Source organism: Eurypyga helias, unplaced genomic scaffold (assembly GCF_000690775.1).
Source record: "Eurypyga helias isolate BGI_N326 unplaced genomic scaffold, ASM69077v1 scaffold4404, whole genome shotgun sequence".
Classification (NCBI taxonomy): Eukaryota; Metazoa; Chordata; class Aves; order Eurypygiformes; family Eurypygidae; genus Eurypyga; species Eurypyga helias.
Genome location: NW_010246787.1, coordinates 1 through 18,215, shown reverse-complemented (window position 1 = coordinate 18,215; position 18,215 = coordinate 1). Strand labels below are relative to the sequence as shown.

The window sequence follows — 18,215 nt, the reverse complement described above, 5'->3', positions numbered from 1 at the left end:
ATGCTGCCAGGAAGGTGAGAAAGGGGATTTATCCCCGATATTTGGCACTTGAAAGACCGCAGTTTGGGGCTCCCAGTACAGACAGTGACGAATGGCAGTGCATCCAGTGGAGGCCACCAAGATGGCTGGGGCTGGAGCACAGGACATCTGAGCAGAGGCCATGGGTGGATTTGCTCAGCCACGAGAAGGCCAAGGGGATCTCATTGTCCTCTGTGACTTCTTAATGGGATGGTGCAGAGAAGATGGAACCAGACCTCCGAGAGATAAGTTGGAAGGGCAAAGAGGACCTCTGGGGCAGGAGGAAGGACAGAGCTCTCCAGGGATCCCTTCCCACCCCCATAACTGTGATTCTCTCCTATGATTTTATGAGCATGGAAAGAGCTTTTTGCAGTTTTGAGGAACATGGTGAGGCAGAAAACATCCTCTCCCATGCTGGGCTCATGCAGCACAGGATGCAAAGGCAGAACAACTTAGAGGGCACTTCAGCACACATCCCTGGCACTCCCCAGGACTATTCAAGGTCTTCAAGTGGGCACCTGCTTATGGATCTCAACAAATGACAGCCTACGTGACGGCCACAGGAACGCAAGGTAACACCAAACATCAGAAGAACTCACTATTAATTGCCTGGTAGCGTTACAAGTTACTTAAGGATATCAGAATTTGCTTAGCACACGTTTCCCATGAGCTTCCAGCTGAAGAGGTAATGACCCAGCAGCTATAGAGATGTACGGGATCAGGAGGAAGAGGGTAAGTGTTGAGATCCGGGTGAATGCAACGCCACGGAGGGCACGTTTCATCTCTCCGAACAGATAATTAGATGGAACAGCCCGGTCAACTTAAGTTTGCAGAGGACACAGTGCTCTGCATGGGGGCAAACAAAGCCATTCGCCTTAGGTTCTCTGGGTAGTTGTATGCACTGCCTCCTTAGAGACTAAGGATAAACATTTATATCTAAAATTATTTTAATATGTGTGTAATATATAAATATTACATAATATTTATCTACTTCCACAGTCTTGGTCCTCCTGGTGCAAGAACCACAGGTCTAAGGGTCACAGAAACATTACCCATGATAAATACTCGCTCAAGAAAACTATTTTAGGGCAGAAGGCATGTTTTTACCTCTGTAATTATTGGTTGTCTGCAGCTCTCAAGTTAAAACACCATGAGGAAAAGACAACTGCATACAGCCAAAATGCTGAATGCCAAACCCCCATTTCAGCATCAGAAATGCCACCACCTCTTGCATCACAAATGGCTCGGGGGGGACACCAAGTCCCACCACAAACTGGTTCGTGGTACTTGAGGTGCTTCCAAGGCTAACACAAGGCAAGCCTTTTAAAAAGCTCTTTTAAAACACTCTTGAAAATACTCTTTAAAAGGCTCCTTTAAAATACTCTTCTTAAAAAAAGAGTATTTCTTTGCTCAAATTATGATGCTGGAAAAAGGTTCTCCCACAGTCAACACCCCATCTACTTGTGACACCTGGCCGGGTCACCAGCATGCTGACCTGCTCGGAAAGCATTTGGAAGTTGGACTCAATTAACTCCGATGGCACATTTCAAATTGGTTGATGTCAGTGGTAGGATATGATAAAATATAGCTAGAATCTGGCATTACGTCTGTATACAGACATCTGGAACCAACACACTTCGGGAATAAATTTTAGTCTGCTACAATTAAGAGGGACTTGTCTGCAAATGTGCACACTTAAGGACACAGTGATATGTGGCACATCTGCAGCATAAAAAAAGGGAGGCAAGGAGAAAGCTGGTAGGGCGCTGAACAGCGGCAACGTGATGGCATTCTCCCACACACAGTGCTTTCCAGTTGCCACGTGGCAGGTTCCCAGTTTGTGGCTTGGAGACTGAGAAGGAAAACCTGCTGGTTTGCTGGGTTAAATTGGGATGGGCTGCTGAGCTGGGGGGGAAAAACCCCAAATACCCCTCCAGAACAATACAGTTGATTTAAAAAGGGACTTTCTGAGTGGAATTTGGCACCCTTTGCTCGCAGAAAGGTGTTGCTATCTGCTTTCAAACCTTTTCCAAACAGAAACCGCAGCTTTTTGCTGAACTTAAAACCACCCCGTAGCAGAGGCTGGAGGAACAGCAGCGGCCAGAGCTTCGCTGAACAAACAGCCAGTTAAATAGCTGCGTCTCAAGCTGCTGACACCCTCCTGAGCATAAATCACGCGCAGCATCGGGAGGGGAAGCACGCCGTTCCTCCCCGCGAATACAGACCTGGCGATGTATCGGCTCGTAGCTGATCTGTTGAGGCAGCCGGATGGAGAGAAGCCAGGACTGGGGGTGCAATGCAACCTCGCTGTTGGAAACAGAGAAAAAAAGGCAGACAATTTGTTCAGAATCATAACATTTTGCAGGAATTCACACGGTCCTCAGTATCTTAGATCCACAAAAATTATCAGAGGGGTGGGATACGTCTCCTATGAAGTAAGGCTGAGAGAGCCGGGGTTGTTTAGCCTGGAGAAGAGAAGGTGCTGGGGAGACCTTCTTCAGGCCTTTCAAGACTTAAAAGTGTCTTAGAAGAAAGACAGAGAGAGACTTTTTACAAGGTCCTGTAGTGACAGGACAAGGTGTAACAGTTTTAAGCTAAAAGAAGGCAGATTCAGACTAGATAAAAGGAAGAAATGTTTTATGCTGAGGCTGGAGAAACACTGGCACAGGTTGCCCGGAGAGGTGGGAGATGCCCTATCCCCGGAAAAACTCGGGGTCAGGCTGGATGAGGCCCTGAGCAACCTGCTCTAGCGGAAGGTGTCCCTGCTCACTGCAGGGGGCTGGACTAAATGACCTTCAAAAGACCCTTCCAACCCAAACCCTTCCAAGATTTTATGATCTTATCGCTTAACCCAAAGCAAGCAGCTCCCAGAGCCCAGATGGGTGAAGATGCTCTTTACGGACCTTCACATTACTGGCACCTCCAGAGCAGCCACGGCAAAAGGCCTCCTTGCTAGCTCCAAACACCTTTCCCCTCAGCACCCAAACATGCCAAAAAACCCTTGCACGCTTGCACTATCAGTCCACGCTTGGCTTGGCTGCTCCCTACAGCCGGCCGGGGAAGCCCAGCGCCTGCCTCCGATACATACATGCACATAATTAAATTGTCCCTGACTGGCGTAGGAAAGAATGAATTGAAAACAAAGGCTGTATCTCAGCTTTCCAGGTGGTACGAGAGCGGCTGAGTCACTCACCTGCCAGCCCGGGCGTGTTGGAGAGTGAGCGAGTGGAATTTGATAGCGCGGCACCGCGCTCTCCCCACGCGCGAGCTGTCACTCGGGCTGCCGGCGTCGGCGAAGCCCCATCTGTTCCCTCTGCAAACAAAAGCAGTCGGCACAGGCGCGATGCTGGTCCGGGCAACACATGCCTGTCTATCAGAGGCACTGAGCAAGCTTCGTACAACTCACCGGCAAGCGCATTCAAGCTTGCCACAAGCTCACTTCAGCTTGCCACAAGCGCGTCAAGTGTCAACCGGGCAGTTGAGCCACTGCTGAGGGGCTTTTTTGCATGACTTTTTTGGCTTCCCCCTTGTCACAGAGCTGCCTCACTGTAGAAGCATCTTTCCAACTAGTTTTCGGCGCTAAAATAACCGTACATCAACTTCAGGTCGTTCCAAAGATGCCACAGAGCATCTTTTGGCAATGACGTGGGTTAAGAAGCCAGCGCGCTTGAGCAAGGTTGACCTCCCAGCTGACGCAGGGAGACAGACCCAAATTAAAGTCTGACCATTAGGTTAGGGATAGAGCATCCCTCAGCCCTCTGCAATTATGTTTAATGCTCCTTAAAGCAAGCTCAGCAGGATGGGCTGTACCAGGAACCGGCTCCCCAGGGCAGCAGACAATCTCGCTAAATATTTAATACCCGGGCATAAAAGTGGACTCTCGGGGACAAACACACTCCTGTGCTTGTGTGCCATCCTTTTAGTTAAACCAGCCTGACAACCACATCTTGGCCAGAAAGGAACAATCACTAAAGAAATAAATAGATAAGTAAATAAATAAAAGTTGCAACAACCTCACGTCACTGGTTTTTAATTTATATAGAGCAAAAATACATCCAGGGCTTAATGTTTGGGGTTTTTTCTTGCCCAGCTTTTATCTTCTGGCAAGGAGTCATGTTATTATATGTGGACAGGCGATGCGCATCTCCCGTTACAGGCTCTTGCTGTGAATTAACTCACAGCCTCGAGGCAGTTTAACCGTCCGAGAGCCGGTCCCATCCATGGCAAAATCCAGGTGAGATGCAGCCATCCAGCGTGCCGACCAGGTCTGGCGAAGTGTCAGACAGGCAGCTGGCAAAGAAACATTTTTTCCCGCTGCCTAATTCCTCACCCCACATGCAAATCCTCTCCGAACTATTAGGAAACCACCTAAATATTTCCCCAGGAGGAGATAGCCCAGCGGCTGCGTAACGCTGTCGGTTAAGAAGCTCTCTAATTACATATTTCCTCGTCGATTGGGATTTATGGAGAAAACTCCATAAAACTCCACTGGCTCTGGTGTGATGGTATTTTTAGAAGCTTTTGCACTGTGCAAAAAGAAGTTTAAATACAAGCAAGGCTCTGGGAGCATCAAAGCAGCAAGGGAGGAGATTGGAGGGAGCGGGTTTGATGTCTCAGGCCTTTAAGGAGGCCCAAGGAGCCCAAGATTCGATTTTCAGAGTGGCTACCGACTTGTGATGCCCAGTTAGAGCCGCTACCAAGAGATTCGCATTAATAAATGCAAAGCATCTGATATTCTGCAGACAGTGGAGATTCAGGGTGTATCTGTATTATCAAAGTAACCCACGGGGTGTGAAACCGGGACTGAACAAAAGACATCGAAAACTGGATAAGGATTAAATGTAAAAATCAGGAGCTGAAATTTGCTGCAGTCCGGACTAAATTAAACAAAAAGCCAAAATGATGCCCTCAGGGTTTGATGCTGATCTCTGGGAGTCTCGTTTGGTCCAGACACAACTCATGTTGTCCCTGCCCATGGCAGAGGGGTTGGAATTAAATGATCTTTAAGGGCCCTTCCAACCCAAACCACTCTATGCATCTATGATTTTGGGTTTGCAGGACAGATGCCAGTCCCAAATCCATCCTGTTTTTCTCCCCAGTTGCTCACCTAATGGGGAGGGCATCAGAATCGGGAGAGCAACTCGCACATCCCGCATTATGCATTCCTCTACACTGGAAAAAGTCCCTGGCCGCAGAGATTTAAATAAGTGGGATGGCAAGTTCCTCCCCTGTGCACACTCAAAGGCAGCGGGAACAACAGGGGGAGGAAAAAAAAAAGATGGAAAAAATAAAAGCTGCCGGGGAGAGCATCAAGAACTGCACATTAAGGGCTTTTAAACTGATTACACACAGTACGGCGGCGTCAGGCTTGATATTTTATACCCTGCATAAGGGACAGGTGTTTTTCTCTCTCTGCTTTGTTTTTTTTCTTCCCTCCTTCTTAATGATTTAGTCGGTTTGAAGCGCATCATTTGTAAGGAAATGCGCAGCCCGTGCAGACGGGGTTGTTTCTCTTAATGCATCATCCCAGCCTGACACTGGCTGCTCCGGCGGCTCTCGGTGTTATCAAGCGCGAGCGTCGAGAAGTGATTGTTGTACCTAACCCAGCCGTGAGACTCGACGCGTCTCTCTGGAGGGAGCGGGAGCTGTCATGTTCATTAAATGCATGATTACAGCTATGATTAATAGCGGGGGCTACAGCCTACCTCCCTTTCTTTTTTTTCCCCTGCTCCTCTGAAGGAATCCACAGCTGAGCGATCCCATGGTGTTTTCCACGGCGTTTGCCTCTGCTTAGCCCGTCCCGCTCAAAATTTCAGCTTGTGATGGAAAAGGGCAAAGAGCCACAATTTAACCCTGCTGAAGGGTCCACAACCCCAACATGTGTTTAAAACTAGCGGGTCAGATTCTGCACCTCGTCACCAGCACCCCTACGTTAATTAGGACCCTTTTCTTCCACAACCCCAAAACATATCTCATGGCTTGAGGGGTCCCTTGCCTGCAACCTGATCCTTCTCTGGTGAAGGGCTGGCAGATTTGCCTTGGCAGCCCAGGAACCGTACTCAGGAGCAACACACAGTACTTCCCAGGATCCTAGCACCGGGAGCAGGATGCTTCCATCCAGCTCTAACATCCCTGCTCACTTCCCCCCTGCCGCGTCCAAGGGCTTGCAATGCCACACATGCACACCAAAAAGGATGCTTGAAATTTTCCTTTGCCTTAAAAATCAGCTGCAAATATTGCATGGAGGGAGCGCAGTTAATTATTACCCGCTTAATTATTTAGGAAGGATTTTATTGCTCCTAAGGCACAGCCCAAAGACCAGAATCTCCTCATGTAGAAAGGGCTGTTTGTGCATTTGATCCAGTAATTTTTTGTATGGTGGAAAGGCTGCAGAAAACTGAAATAGCCTAAAACAAAGGGAGAAGTTGCAGAGGTGTGCTGGGACCAAGGGATGTGCAAGAGGGTGAAAGCATCATTAGGGTGATGGCCTGTGCCCACCATGCCTGTCACCCTCTTTAGGGACAGAGGAAACTGCCGAGCCCACTGCTGCCCGTCTGCTTCAACTGCCCCAAATCAAGGATGATTTATGGACACGCAACACAGAGAGAGGAAACAACCAGGGCTTTGCCCAGGGAACCGCGGCAGGTAATCGGCTCCACCACCCGATGCTCTGACTCGGGGATGACCGCAACGGGGTCATCCCAGCTTCCCGTTATTTTTCACTCATCAGAAGGGGTTTTGCCATTAGCCACACTCGCTTCTGCTCATCCTGTTTCATGCATGACCTTGGCACCCAGGAAAAAGCTTCCTTGAACCACGCTGGCTCCTTTAATAAGTCCCATTATAAGCCCGCTTTGCCCGCCGCGGCGCAGGCAGCCTACTTCGGAAACAGCCAAGCGATTCATTTTGCAAGGCTCCCCTTCACTTTATTGCTGAACAAAAAGTTTTGAGGCTGGCACTTGGGGAAATTTATTTCTTTAATTATTATTCATTTAAGTGGGCTCCACTGTTTCAGATGATCAGCACTAGCAGCTGCTGGGGGTAATTTATTTTCCTCACCGGACAGCAGAAGCCCTCACTCTCCAGAAGGTAACAGCAAAACAAGGGATGAGCTGCTGCTACACCAGCAAAGCTTCTTGCACTCTCCTGCCTCTGCCCCAGCTCCGAGCAGGAACAAGTATGTCCCTGGGTCAGGCAGTCACGAGTTTTTACTAGTGAAGCAACATCAATTAATGAAGCGTGTTCCGAGTTTGATGTTGTTGTACAAGCAGATGCTTGGAAGGAGGCTGGAGCAGGCTCTGTGGAGCATCTCCTGAGCTCTGCAAGCTCTGGTCTACAGCAGTGCTGGATCTAGTGGTGCTCCTTGAGGAGACCAGGTCCCTGCCCACCAGTGCCTTCAATCCCAGAGCTGAGGGATTCGGCTCAAAAGGGACCAAGGGATTGTCCAATCCCAAAACCAAGGGATTGAGCACAAAAGGGGTAAGAGATTGAGCAATCCCAAAGACAAGGCATCGAGACTGAAGGAGCCGTGGAATTTAGCTCAAAAGGTGTAAGGAATCCCAAAAAAGAAGGGATTGAGCTCCAAGGGGTCAAAGGATTGAACTCCAGAAGGGTAAAGGATTGAGCAATCCCAAAGCCATGGGACCGAGCGTGAAGGGGCCAAGGGATTGAGCTCAAAAGGGGTCAAGGGATTGAGCAATCCCAAAACCAAGGGACTGAGCCAGAAGAAGCTGAGGGACTGAGCTCAAAAGGGCTAAAGAATTGAGCAATCCCAAATACAAGGGATGGACTTCAAAAGGGGCCAAAGGATTGAGCTCTAAAGAGGTGAGGTATTGAGCAATCCCAAAGACAAGGGATTAAGTTCAAAAAGGGTCAAGGGATTGAGCAATCCCAAAACCAGGGGTCTGAGTCTGAAGATGCTGAGGGACTGAATTCAAAAGGTGCAAGAGATTAAGCAAACCCAAAACCAAGGGACTGAGACTGAAGGGGCCAAGGGATTGAGCAATCCCAAAGAAAAGGGATTGAGCACAAAAGGAGCCAAGGGACTGAGTTCAAGAGGGGTAAAAGACTGAGCAATCTCAAAAACAAGGAATTCAGCTCCAAGGGGCTGAGCACAAGTGGGTCTCAGCACAAGCAACACCAAAACCAATTGAAACCTGATAATGCAACACTCCGTTTCCCGCTGTTCTCACACCTTGGTGCATTGGGTTGGCCTCTCCTCCACCAACTTCTTCCTTACCCTTCCACCACTTGATCCTAACACATTCAAGGTGCTTTGCAGGAGGAAGACAGGAAAGTTGAGGCCACGATGGGCAAACAAGCTAAAGCAGCTTGGGATGCTCCCACGTACCAGATGAGCTGCTGCAATGGCCATGGACTAGGGGAAGAGGCAAAGCTCGGCACACCAGAGTGAATGCTCCCTAATACCTGTTTGAAGACCAAGCAGAGGTGGCAGGGCATGGGTGGTGCAAACGTTCCAGTATTAAATCCTTCTCTTTCTATTTTAAAAAGCCAAGAGGCTCAGAGGAGTCCACGCAAGCCCTTGGCCAGCCCAACGGCAGTGCTGAGCATTTTATCACCTTTGCAAACATGGGAAGTGCATTTTTGCGGTGTTTAGCACTTCTAAAATTAGTTAGTAAACAAGGAGGCCAGAGCCACCTTCTTCCAGCGCGTGGCTTCCTGCGCCATGGTTATCTTCCTCTTTTCACCAAGCCTGTTCTCCCACTGCATCTGAAACTGGGTTGATGAGCATCAGTCATCTGTGCGGGATGCAGGAGTCGCATCTTCCGTCTCCTCAGATGTGCACTAAGATGCTGTCATAGCAGGGTAGGGAAATTCAGGGAGGAGGGGATGTTACGCAGGGAGAGAGAGAGGCTGGATGCAGGAAAAGACCCTCAGCCCTGGAGGGTTGAACTCAACCATGAGTTTAGAAATGATTTGCTCTTCTGCATCCAGAGCCATAGCTCTGCCACCATCCCAGCCGTCTTGGGAGACACATGGCAGCAGCTTGGGAGAACTTAAAGCTCCTCTTAAACCTCCAACTTTGGGAGCTCAGAAACCATGGAAGAATTGGGCATCTCCAAGGCTTCTGGGTCCTACAGTTGTGAAAAACTGAAAACCACCAATAAGTAAAATCATGCTGCTTGAGGGACTGGCTGCCCCCCAGGAGCATCCCTCCATCCATGAGCCTTCGGTCACACAGGGGCTCCCACACACCTCCCAGGAGGTAGAACCTCAGCCGAGGATGAGGAATTCGTGCAGGTGAAGATTTACCCATGGAAAACAGCCTGGATGCCAGCAAAACACCACTGGAGCCAGCCCCAGCTCGCGGTGAGCAATACCTCTCAGCGCAGCGGCGGTGGCTCGTGCCTAGATTGGGGTCAGGGCTGTTTTCCGGACAATGTCAAACCTTAATTTGGTTTCTGCTGCTTTCAATCTTGTACAGGGCCGTGGGTTACTTTTTTATTTCCCCTTTCGAATTTCTTTGTGAAATGCTGTGTTGCCAGGACCTTTTGCTTGTTTTCCCAAATTCATGAAAATTCCTCAAGTGGCTGAATAACAGCAGCTGTAGAAGGAAATGAAGGAGAGGTTCACTGTGAGCAGACAAACCCAATTACTAGGCTTGCTTAATTAATTGCAACGTATCGAATGCTTTCCAAACCATCCCGCTATCTTATTTTCTACTATTTCTGCAAAATGAAAAATAAAGAGTTGTAGAAATCCTAGTTATCCCAGGGGTAAGGAGCTTTTTCATGTTTGACACTGCATCTCTGTCCTGCAAGGGGATGTGAAGCGCATGTCCGAGCCCCGTGTCTGCAGCTAGATGTCTCCTTCCGAGCCTTTTCCATCCTTGCCTGAGCGCCTGAGTTATGGGACATCTGAGCTCACCAGCTGGCCGGGAAAGCGAAAAGTCTTTTTATTTCTGTAACTCATCTGTGGCGTTCAGGAGACGAGCACAGAACTCGCAGTAAACCCTCTGGGAGCAGTCTCACACATGCGATGAGAGCACAGTTCTCAGCAGCTGCATGGACCACTGTGATGCCCAAACCCACGAATCACTCCAGACGGCTTCTTCATGCTGAAAACACCATCAGAAACTTTTCCTGGGTTTGCAGTGATGTTTTCCCTGTCCCCAAGCCGGGATGTTCCCGATGCTGCACCACTGGTAATGCAGTGAGTTGTGGATGAGCTGTGGCAAAACCCCTCCGGGTTTTACTCCAGGGAGATGGATGAGTTGCTGTATCCTGGGTAGCCCCAGGATTGACCCCCCATACAGCGCAGGGCTGCAGGAGGTGCATTCCTAGGACCAAATTTAACTTACCACCAGCACTGCCCATCCCACAGGCCTGGCAGGGTTAGTACGACGGCACGGATGGATCAGCCGCAGCAACTAGCGCCGCGTTTCTTATTGTAGTCGGGCCACGAAGAGACAAAATACCAACCCAATAAATTCAGGCAAACAGCAGAATTATAACCCACCGTAAGTAAACTCCAAGCTATTAAACTGTCAGGAGCATTTCCCATCTCTCTGCTACCCCAAACACACAGCGTCTGGCACTGGAAGGGAAAGGAAAAGCTGGGGGTTTTTTCACCTTTTAAATAAACTTTGTCAAGTGTTGAAAACACAGAGCGTTCGGTAAACGTGTGAAGGCTCGTACCCGGTGAGCGCACACAAATCTTCCGCCCCGCCAGCCCCAGTTATCGTAAAGCGAGAGAGGCTGGTGTGTGTTGAATCCGTCCCTGCGAAGGAGGATGAATTACAGTGAGAGCTGAAAGATGACACGAGAATACTGACACACACCAGTTACCAGGGCTTTATGGTTACAAACCCAACGTGCTGTGTGGCAGGGGGAAGCAGACTACAGCAAAAGAAATAATATAATAGAAAATATATATAGATGGGTCTGTCTTTTATAAAAAATAGCCCTGGAAGGGACCTTCTGTCCCCAGGAGGGACCTGGAAGCTGGGGCCAAACCTGGAACAGGTTGCCCAGAGAAGCTGTGGATGCCCCATCCCTGGAAGTGTCCAAGGCCAGGCTGGATGAGGCTTGGAGCAACCTGGTCTAGTGGAAGGTGTCCCTGCCCATGGCAGGGGGGTTGGAACTGGATGATCTTTAAGGTCTGTTCCAACCCAAACCATTCTGAGATTCTATGATTAAACCTGTTTCCACAAACAGGACCTCACTAAATGACACAGTACCACTGGGGAAGGAAAGATGGGGTGGGGGGGATATCACATCTCTTCCGTGCCCTGTCACCCTCGATAAAGCCACAACAGGGAACAGGTCCCTCCCCATCACCATCCAGCAGCTCTGATCTGCTGAGTCACCTTCACATCTCTGTGAAAATCTTGTTATTTTAAAATAGACACCAAAAAGGGGGGGAAAGTATTTGCAAAACTCCAGTGCTTGCTGGTGCACGCTCACCCCCTGCCTGTTACCGATTCTTTGCTTTCTAAAGCTGCTTTAGGTTACCTCTGCAAACTAAACCGCTTGAAAATCTTTGCTGTTTCCTTCCACATATCCAAAATCCCCAGGAAAAACACAAGAGCAATGTCAATACTTGAATTTGCAAAATATCTTCCCATCAAACCTTTGGCTCAATTCCTTTCCCAGAATTTAAGTATCAGGAAGAAATTCTTCCCGGAGAGGGTGGGGAGGCCCTGGGACAGGTTGCCCAGAGAAGCTGTGGATGCCCCATCCCTGGAAGTATCCAAGGCCAGGCTGGATGAGGCTTGGAGCAACCTGGTCTAGTGGAAGGTGTCCCTGCCCATGGCAGGGGGGTTGGAACTGGATGGTCTTTAAGGTTCCTTCCAACCCAAACTGCTCTGTGATCCTGTGATTCTATGAAATTGCACTCTGGACTGATGTTTCTCCGTTTGGTCCCAGCCCAGGGGTGGATATTCACGGACAGGATGAATCCATCAGCCCTTACTGAGCTGCCTACGCAGGACTTTGCTGTTTCCCGTTGGCCAGACAAATTCAGAGACTTTCTTGCACTCAGATAAATGACAAAAAAATTATCTGGAAAGGGCATTTTAAATACAGAATGCACAAGATTCGGGCTTGGAAAAAGCTGGTCCTCCAAACAGCAGCAGAATTAGTGATACAAGCACGGTGGTGGGAAGTTAAGTCCTCCCAACCATCTCCCAGCAGCCAAATTCAAGTCACCAATGCATGGACTGGAAATTGGGCAGTTGGAGTCAAGGCTACCTCCTTGCTGCAAGAAGCACCTTTGTCCTCCCCAAACAGAAGTTCATGTAACCTGTTCTTTAAAAAAACCCCAATAACAGAGATTTCAGAGCCAACCCAGCCAACTTACTCCAGCACTTCATCTCTCTGGGCCCTTCCTGATACAGTTTGAGCCCCTTGGGTTTTGGCTGCTCTGCCTGGCCATGGAGAACACATCCTTCATTTGCTTGGCAGCTCTTTAGGAACTCCAAGACCTGCAACACCTCCATCTCCTCCTCTTCAGAATGCACAGACCCAGGTCCTCCACATTTCCAATCCATCCAGGCATCACTTCTCCCCTGGACCCTTCCCAGTCGTTCAACTCCAACCTCAAACATGACACCAGAACCGGACCTGCTCCAGCTAGCATCTTCCCTGCCCAGGTCTTGGGGGTTTCACCCCTTTTCTTGTACTCTGGTAAGATGTTTGCTGCCTTCAGTGACAGCTTCAATGCCCAGGGATGGTGCTCATGACAGAAACACCCTTGAGCTGGTTTGGTTGAGACACTTTGGAAAATCCTGCTGCTGCTAGCAAAGCTCTTGAAAAAATCTGACATCGCTGACACCAGGATTTGTTTGGTCTACAAACCCCTTTATAGCCTTTATTTCCACACCTCAGAAGTCTGATCCTTGCCCGCCCTCCTCCAGACACAGCACCAAAGCCAAGGATTTAACGGCTCACAGGTAGAATCACAGGCTTCAAAACCAGCCATATGGACGCGGGCTCACGCGCGTGCAGGCGCCGATTTGCAGAGCCAGCAGCGAGGAGCATGTTGCAGGCTAGTCAGCCACCAAAAATCTGTCCTGAGCAGAGCTGAGTTGCAAAAACACCGGGAAACAGTCCCCAAACCACTCCCGAGCATCCCTTTAACGCTCTCAGAAGGGATATTACCTGAAAGCGACGCTCCATCGGCTCCGTGCCTCTTTGGCCACTGCAGCATCCTCCTACCTCTGTCACCGTCTGCAGGCATCTTCATTTCCCAGGCAGCTAATCCATGGTTTAAGCTAAATCTCTGCCCCCCTCCCCACCAGCGATGATGTGCAGCAAGGATTTAGCATCGTCGGCTGTCCCTTTTCTGCCTGCCCCTCATTTTCCCCTCTCCATTTTCTCTCCAACACCACTTACCGGCTGCGAGCGAGCTTTGGGGGTGGGGAGTTACTTACTCTTTAATGAGATGTTGTTGTTTGCTCCTAATTTTCCTCATGTTTTTCCAACTTCCCAGACCTGCTCAGCTCTCTTGTTGATGGGATTTTTGTGCCTGAACAAAGTTCCTTCCTTCCCTAATCCCTGTTGTGGGTTTAGAACTACCCAGGACACCCCACCACGCATCGGGGTGCAGGCAGTTTCCGACGCTGCACCTCTGAACAACACTGTGCTGTTTTATTGCCTCTCTTCATCCACTTTCCCACTGTATGTAAAATGCCTTCGGCATTTGTTCAGCCTGGAAAAGAGGAGGCTCTGGGGAGGCCTTAGAGCACTTTCCAGTACCTGAAGGGGCTACAAGGAAGCTGGGGGGGACTTTTTACAAGGGCCTGTAGTGACAGGACAAGGGGTAACAGATTTAAATTGAAAGTGGGGAGGTTTAGATTGGATATCAGGAAGAAATTCTTCCCGGAGAGTGTGGTGAAGCACTGGAACAGGTTGCCCAGAGAAGCTGTGGATGCCCCATCCCTGGAAGTGTCCAAGGCCAGGCTGGATGAGGCTTGGAGCAACCTGGTCTAGTGGAAGGTGCCCCTGCCCATGGCAGGGGAGTTGGAACTAGATGGTCTTTATGGTCCCTTCCAACTCAAACCATTGGCTTTGCCTTTCCCAGCTTAACTGTCCCCCAAATTTGTCCATAAAGCAGTTATGGAGCAAAACTATTTGACTCCAAGTAGAAACTCAAAGAAATACTATCATCACAGTTAAAAAACCTGGTCTTGCCGAAGTGCCACACTTGAGGCATGAAGTAGAAGAGCTCAAACACAGGTTTAACTGAAGCTAAACGTAAAGCCGGTAACAGTGTCAAAATGCTTGTTTTATAGTTCTCCAGCTTTCTTAAGTCAATACTGAATGCCATTTGATGAGCGTCTCCAACACGTTTAACCTTGAGGTGCCATCTGAAGCTGCCCAAGACTTTGCTCCAGTTAAAAAAAGAAACAAGTTTAACAGCACATCTCTACAAGCTTGAACAAAACCTGAGTTAAGAAAAACTTCAATTTTCTTAAACCTTTCATTTCTTCTACAGTATTTTCCCTTCAGTCCTACTGTAAAGCAAGAAGAGCTGGGGGATGCGCTCTGGCAACGATGGGTTGCCCATCGCCTTTGCGTCTGGGCTCCTGTGAGGCCAGAGGATGAGTTCCAACACATGGGCTGGGAATAAGCAGCTAAGAACAAACCTCGGTGCCAAAGCCGGGATATCACTGGATTTTGGATGCAGACCAGCACAAATTCTTGCTGCTCACCTGCTCTGCCGGGGCTCTTGGTGCTCAGGTCTCTGCCCCGGCCAGGGGTGCTGGAAGTCTTGGAGAGTTTATTCGCCGACACTCGGTACATCACCCCGCCGATGCAGCGATAGCCTTTGCTCCTCCATCTCTGTTGCACGTGTGGGGACTTGCCACCTTGAGGCAACGGGCGCGTCTGGCTTGCCAGCAGGGATCTGCAAGGAAATGATAAAGTCAAGGTAAGCCCAAACTAGGGAAGATATTGTAAGGAGCTGCTGCTTCATGAGCAGACACTCAGCTGCCTGAGGATGGAGGTGATGCAGGAAGGAACCAGGGATGCTCTTGCTGTAGACAGAGGAAAAGCTCCGATTCCCTGTGATTTACACCAAAACCAACAAACCCCAAGGACTCTCCATCTGGTACCGCTTCCCACGTGCAACAAAAAGCCATTTCTTTCCCCCAGCTCGCCCAGCACAATGCAACAGAGGAAGACACCATGTGCTGAAGGTCAGGCCCCCACTCAACCACGGCCTGCTAGGACACAGCAATGGTGTTTGTCCCTAAAACTCTGTAGACACTTGTCATCCCTCCCAACGCCTCGTGCACAGCACGGCTTCAACCCACACTGCTCGCCTGTACTTCTTAACGGGCAGCCTGGTGCATCTGAAACGGGATCCAGGTGAGCCCACGCAGCCAGGGCTGATGCCCCATCTCACACCCTTGGCTTGTACCTCCAACCCCAGCAGAAAACAGAGAGAGAAATGTGGATGCAATGCCACGAGGAAGCTGGCCATGTGGGACCTTACCTGAGCTTAGCCAAGTTTCACGGAGCTCTACAAGCTTTGAGTATCATTATTATTATTATTAGGTACGGTAATTTTGACATTATTATTATTTCTCCCCCCCAAATCTGGCTCTTGCAAGTGTTTTGCTACATCCTTGCATGGGCCGAGTCACCCAAGAGTGCTGCTGTCCCGGATCTATTGCCTGGAGCGGATGCTGGGATCCAAGCAGGGTCAAGTGAGTAGGGTTGGGGACCCTTCTCCAACTCTCCATCTCTCCCCTACATCTCCAAATCCCGCAGTGAGGCTGCGGGACAGTGAGAGGTCAGGAGCTGCGATCCAGTTAGCGCTGCCCACATTGATTCTGAAGGATTAGTAAGCTCTGAAGGGGCACCCTAGGGACAAATACGTCCCCGAGAGGCTCATCTGCCACCAAAACCTGCTCTGTTTGACAGTATCTGCTGCACCATCCCACCTCCCTCCCAACCCACACGGAGCCACCCAGCTCGTTTTCTTACATCCGTCGTTATACAAACAGAGTCGTTGCAGCCAAATCAAATCTCCTCAAATATCAGTCGTCTTCCTCATTTAGCGCTAATCCAAACAGTAATTTGTTTATGCAAATTAGAGCTCTAATTTTGTATTAGTCCAAACTATGCTCATAATGCTATTAGCAGAACGTATATAAAGCACGCATTACTGGAGAATATCTGTAAATTAAGATCCCGCTACCCTATCAGCAGAATGCAAACCCCGGAGAGCATTACCTTTAAATGAACATGTGCCGCAAAGAAAAAGAGAATTGTAAAATGTAATAGTTACATTTCTTAGTGCTTAGCATGACAGCCTATTCATTTCATCAGGCTGTTGCCAGTGGCTACCGAGCTCGGAGAATCGCTGCCTGGTTTTTACAGAGGGGATGGGGATTGCACAAAGGAGCTGCTGTCCTGGTTCCACTTTCCCCAGGGCTTGGTCCTCATGAAACTGCTGGGAGAGGAGCATCAAGTCTTAATTTTAACAAGATAAGGTTATTTGCAAAGAGACGTAGCTGTGGCATCGTTGTCTGTAGGTACTGATGGCAGGAGGGACATCAGGCCAACCCACGGACCGGCTCAGAGCAAACCTCTGCGCGTCCAAGGGTGCCACCACCCTTGGCTGCAGGAGGTGGAGAAAGGTCTCGTGGCCGTATCAGTACCCTAATGTAGCCAATAAAGATTATATCAAGTAACTGATGGTCAGCAGGGCGAGGGAGGGGATTCTCCCCCTCTGCTCCGCTCTGCTGAGACCCCACCTCAAGCACTGCATCAGCTCTGGGGTCCCCAGCACAGGAGAGACACGGAGAGTCCAGAGGAGGCCACGGTGATGCTCCGAGGGCTGGAGCCCCGCTGACGTGGGGACAGGCTGGGAGAGTTGGGGGGTTCAGCCTGGAGCAGAGAAGGCTCTGGAAAAGCTTTACTACGGTCTTTCAATGCTTAAAGGGGGCTTGTAAGAAAGATGGGGACAGACTTTTTAGCAGGGCCTGTAGCGACAGGACAAGGGGTGATGGTTTTGAAGTAAAAGAGGGGAGATTCAGACCAGAGAAAAGGAAGAAATTTTTTACAGTGAGGGTGTAGAAACACTGGACCAGGTCCAGGCTGGATGAGGCTTGGAGCAACCTGGTCCAGTGGAAGGTGTCCCTGCTCATGGCAAGGGGGTTGGACCGGGTGACCATTAAAGGTCCCTTCCAACCCCAACTATTGTACAATTCTATAAAAGGTATCGTAATATAGCAAAACACCACTGTGGCAGTGACAACAAGACCCAACCCAGCTCCAGCCCTCCTCCTCCTCCTCTTCCTCCCAGTGAAGCAGCTCTGGGAGGACACCAGGATGCTCCACCCCACAATCCATGGGGTCTGTAGTGCTGATGGCTCTTGGGATCCTATTTTGCCCAGTACTGAGCTTATCATGCGCCTCCTCCTCCTCTTCCTCCCAGTGCAGCAGCTCTGGGAAGGCACCAGGATGCTCCACACCACAATCCATGGGGTCTGTAGTCCTGATGGCTCTTGGGAGCTTATTTTACCCACTCATGAGCTTATCATGTGTCCCTTCAAAGAGGTTCCGTGAAGTCTTCTTTGGAAAACACAGCTGGAAAAAAGCCTCCTGAAAGCTCCCAAGTCTACAGGACAGAAACACCCAGAACTGCTGACTGAAGGAAATAGAACAGGAATCAGAGACCAAGCATTTACTTGCTGTATCCATAATCCCCAGAGACACGCAGTATCAGGGGAATGCTTAGTGACAGGAGATGTATTCATTTTGCTTTTGACATCGAAAACAAGGAAGAAATCCTATAAAATACTACCAATCAGGATACAAGCCCTGGATCTTATTTCATATATATATGCATATGTGCACCACTCCCACACACACATATTTCATATATTGTGTATATACATATTATAATTAAAATATATGTACAGATTAAAACGTACCAGTATTATATATGTAATTCTGTATTATTTATAGATATTATCTGTGGATAATAAATGCAGATGTATCTATATCTAAATATCTGTATTTATAGATATTATTGAATACATACTGAATACCTCTATTAAAGTATATTATCTATAGATTATGTATAATATGTATATGCTTACATACAAAAATCTATATATTGTTACCTATCAATTATGTCTAGATATTACTTAATACATATACTGAATACATACACTGAATTATATATATTCAATAATATATATGGATAATCTATATATGTCT

At 48.9% G+C, this 18,215-nt stretch overlaps 1 protein-coding gene across 1 annotated transcript in view; it reads right to left on the bottom strand.

The window, feature by feature from the left end:
* Positions 1–14,886, bottom strand: part of LOC104508793 (zinc finger CCCH domain-containing protein 3-like) — a gene marked incomplete at both ends in the record, with an annotated part of 45,768 nt that extends 30,882 nt beyond the window's left edge. The window contains 2 exons of the mRNA XM_010150525.1: positions 2,244–2,325; positions 14,693–14,886. Coding sequence (XP_010148827.1) covers positions 2,244–2,325; positions 14,693–14,886 — 276 coding nt within the window. The remainder of the gene's footprint in view (positions 1–2,243; positions 2,326–14,692) is intronic.
* Between the last annotated feature and the right edge of the window lie 3,329 nt (positions 14,887–18,215).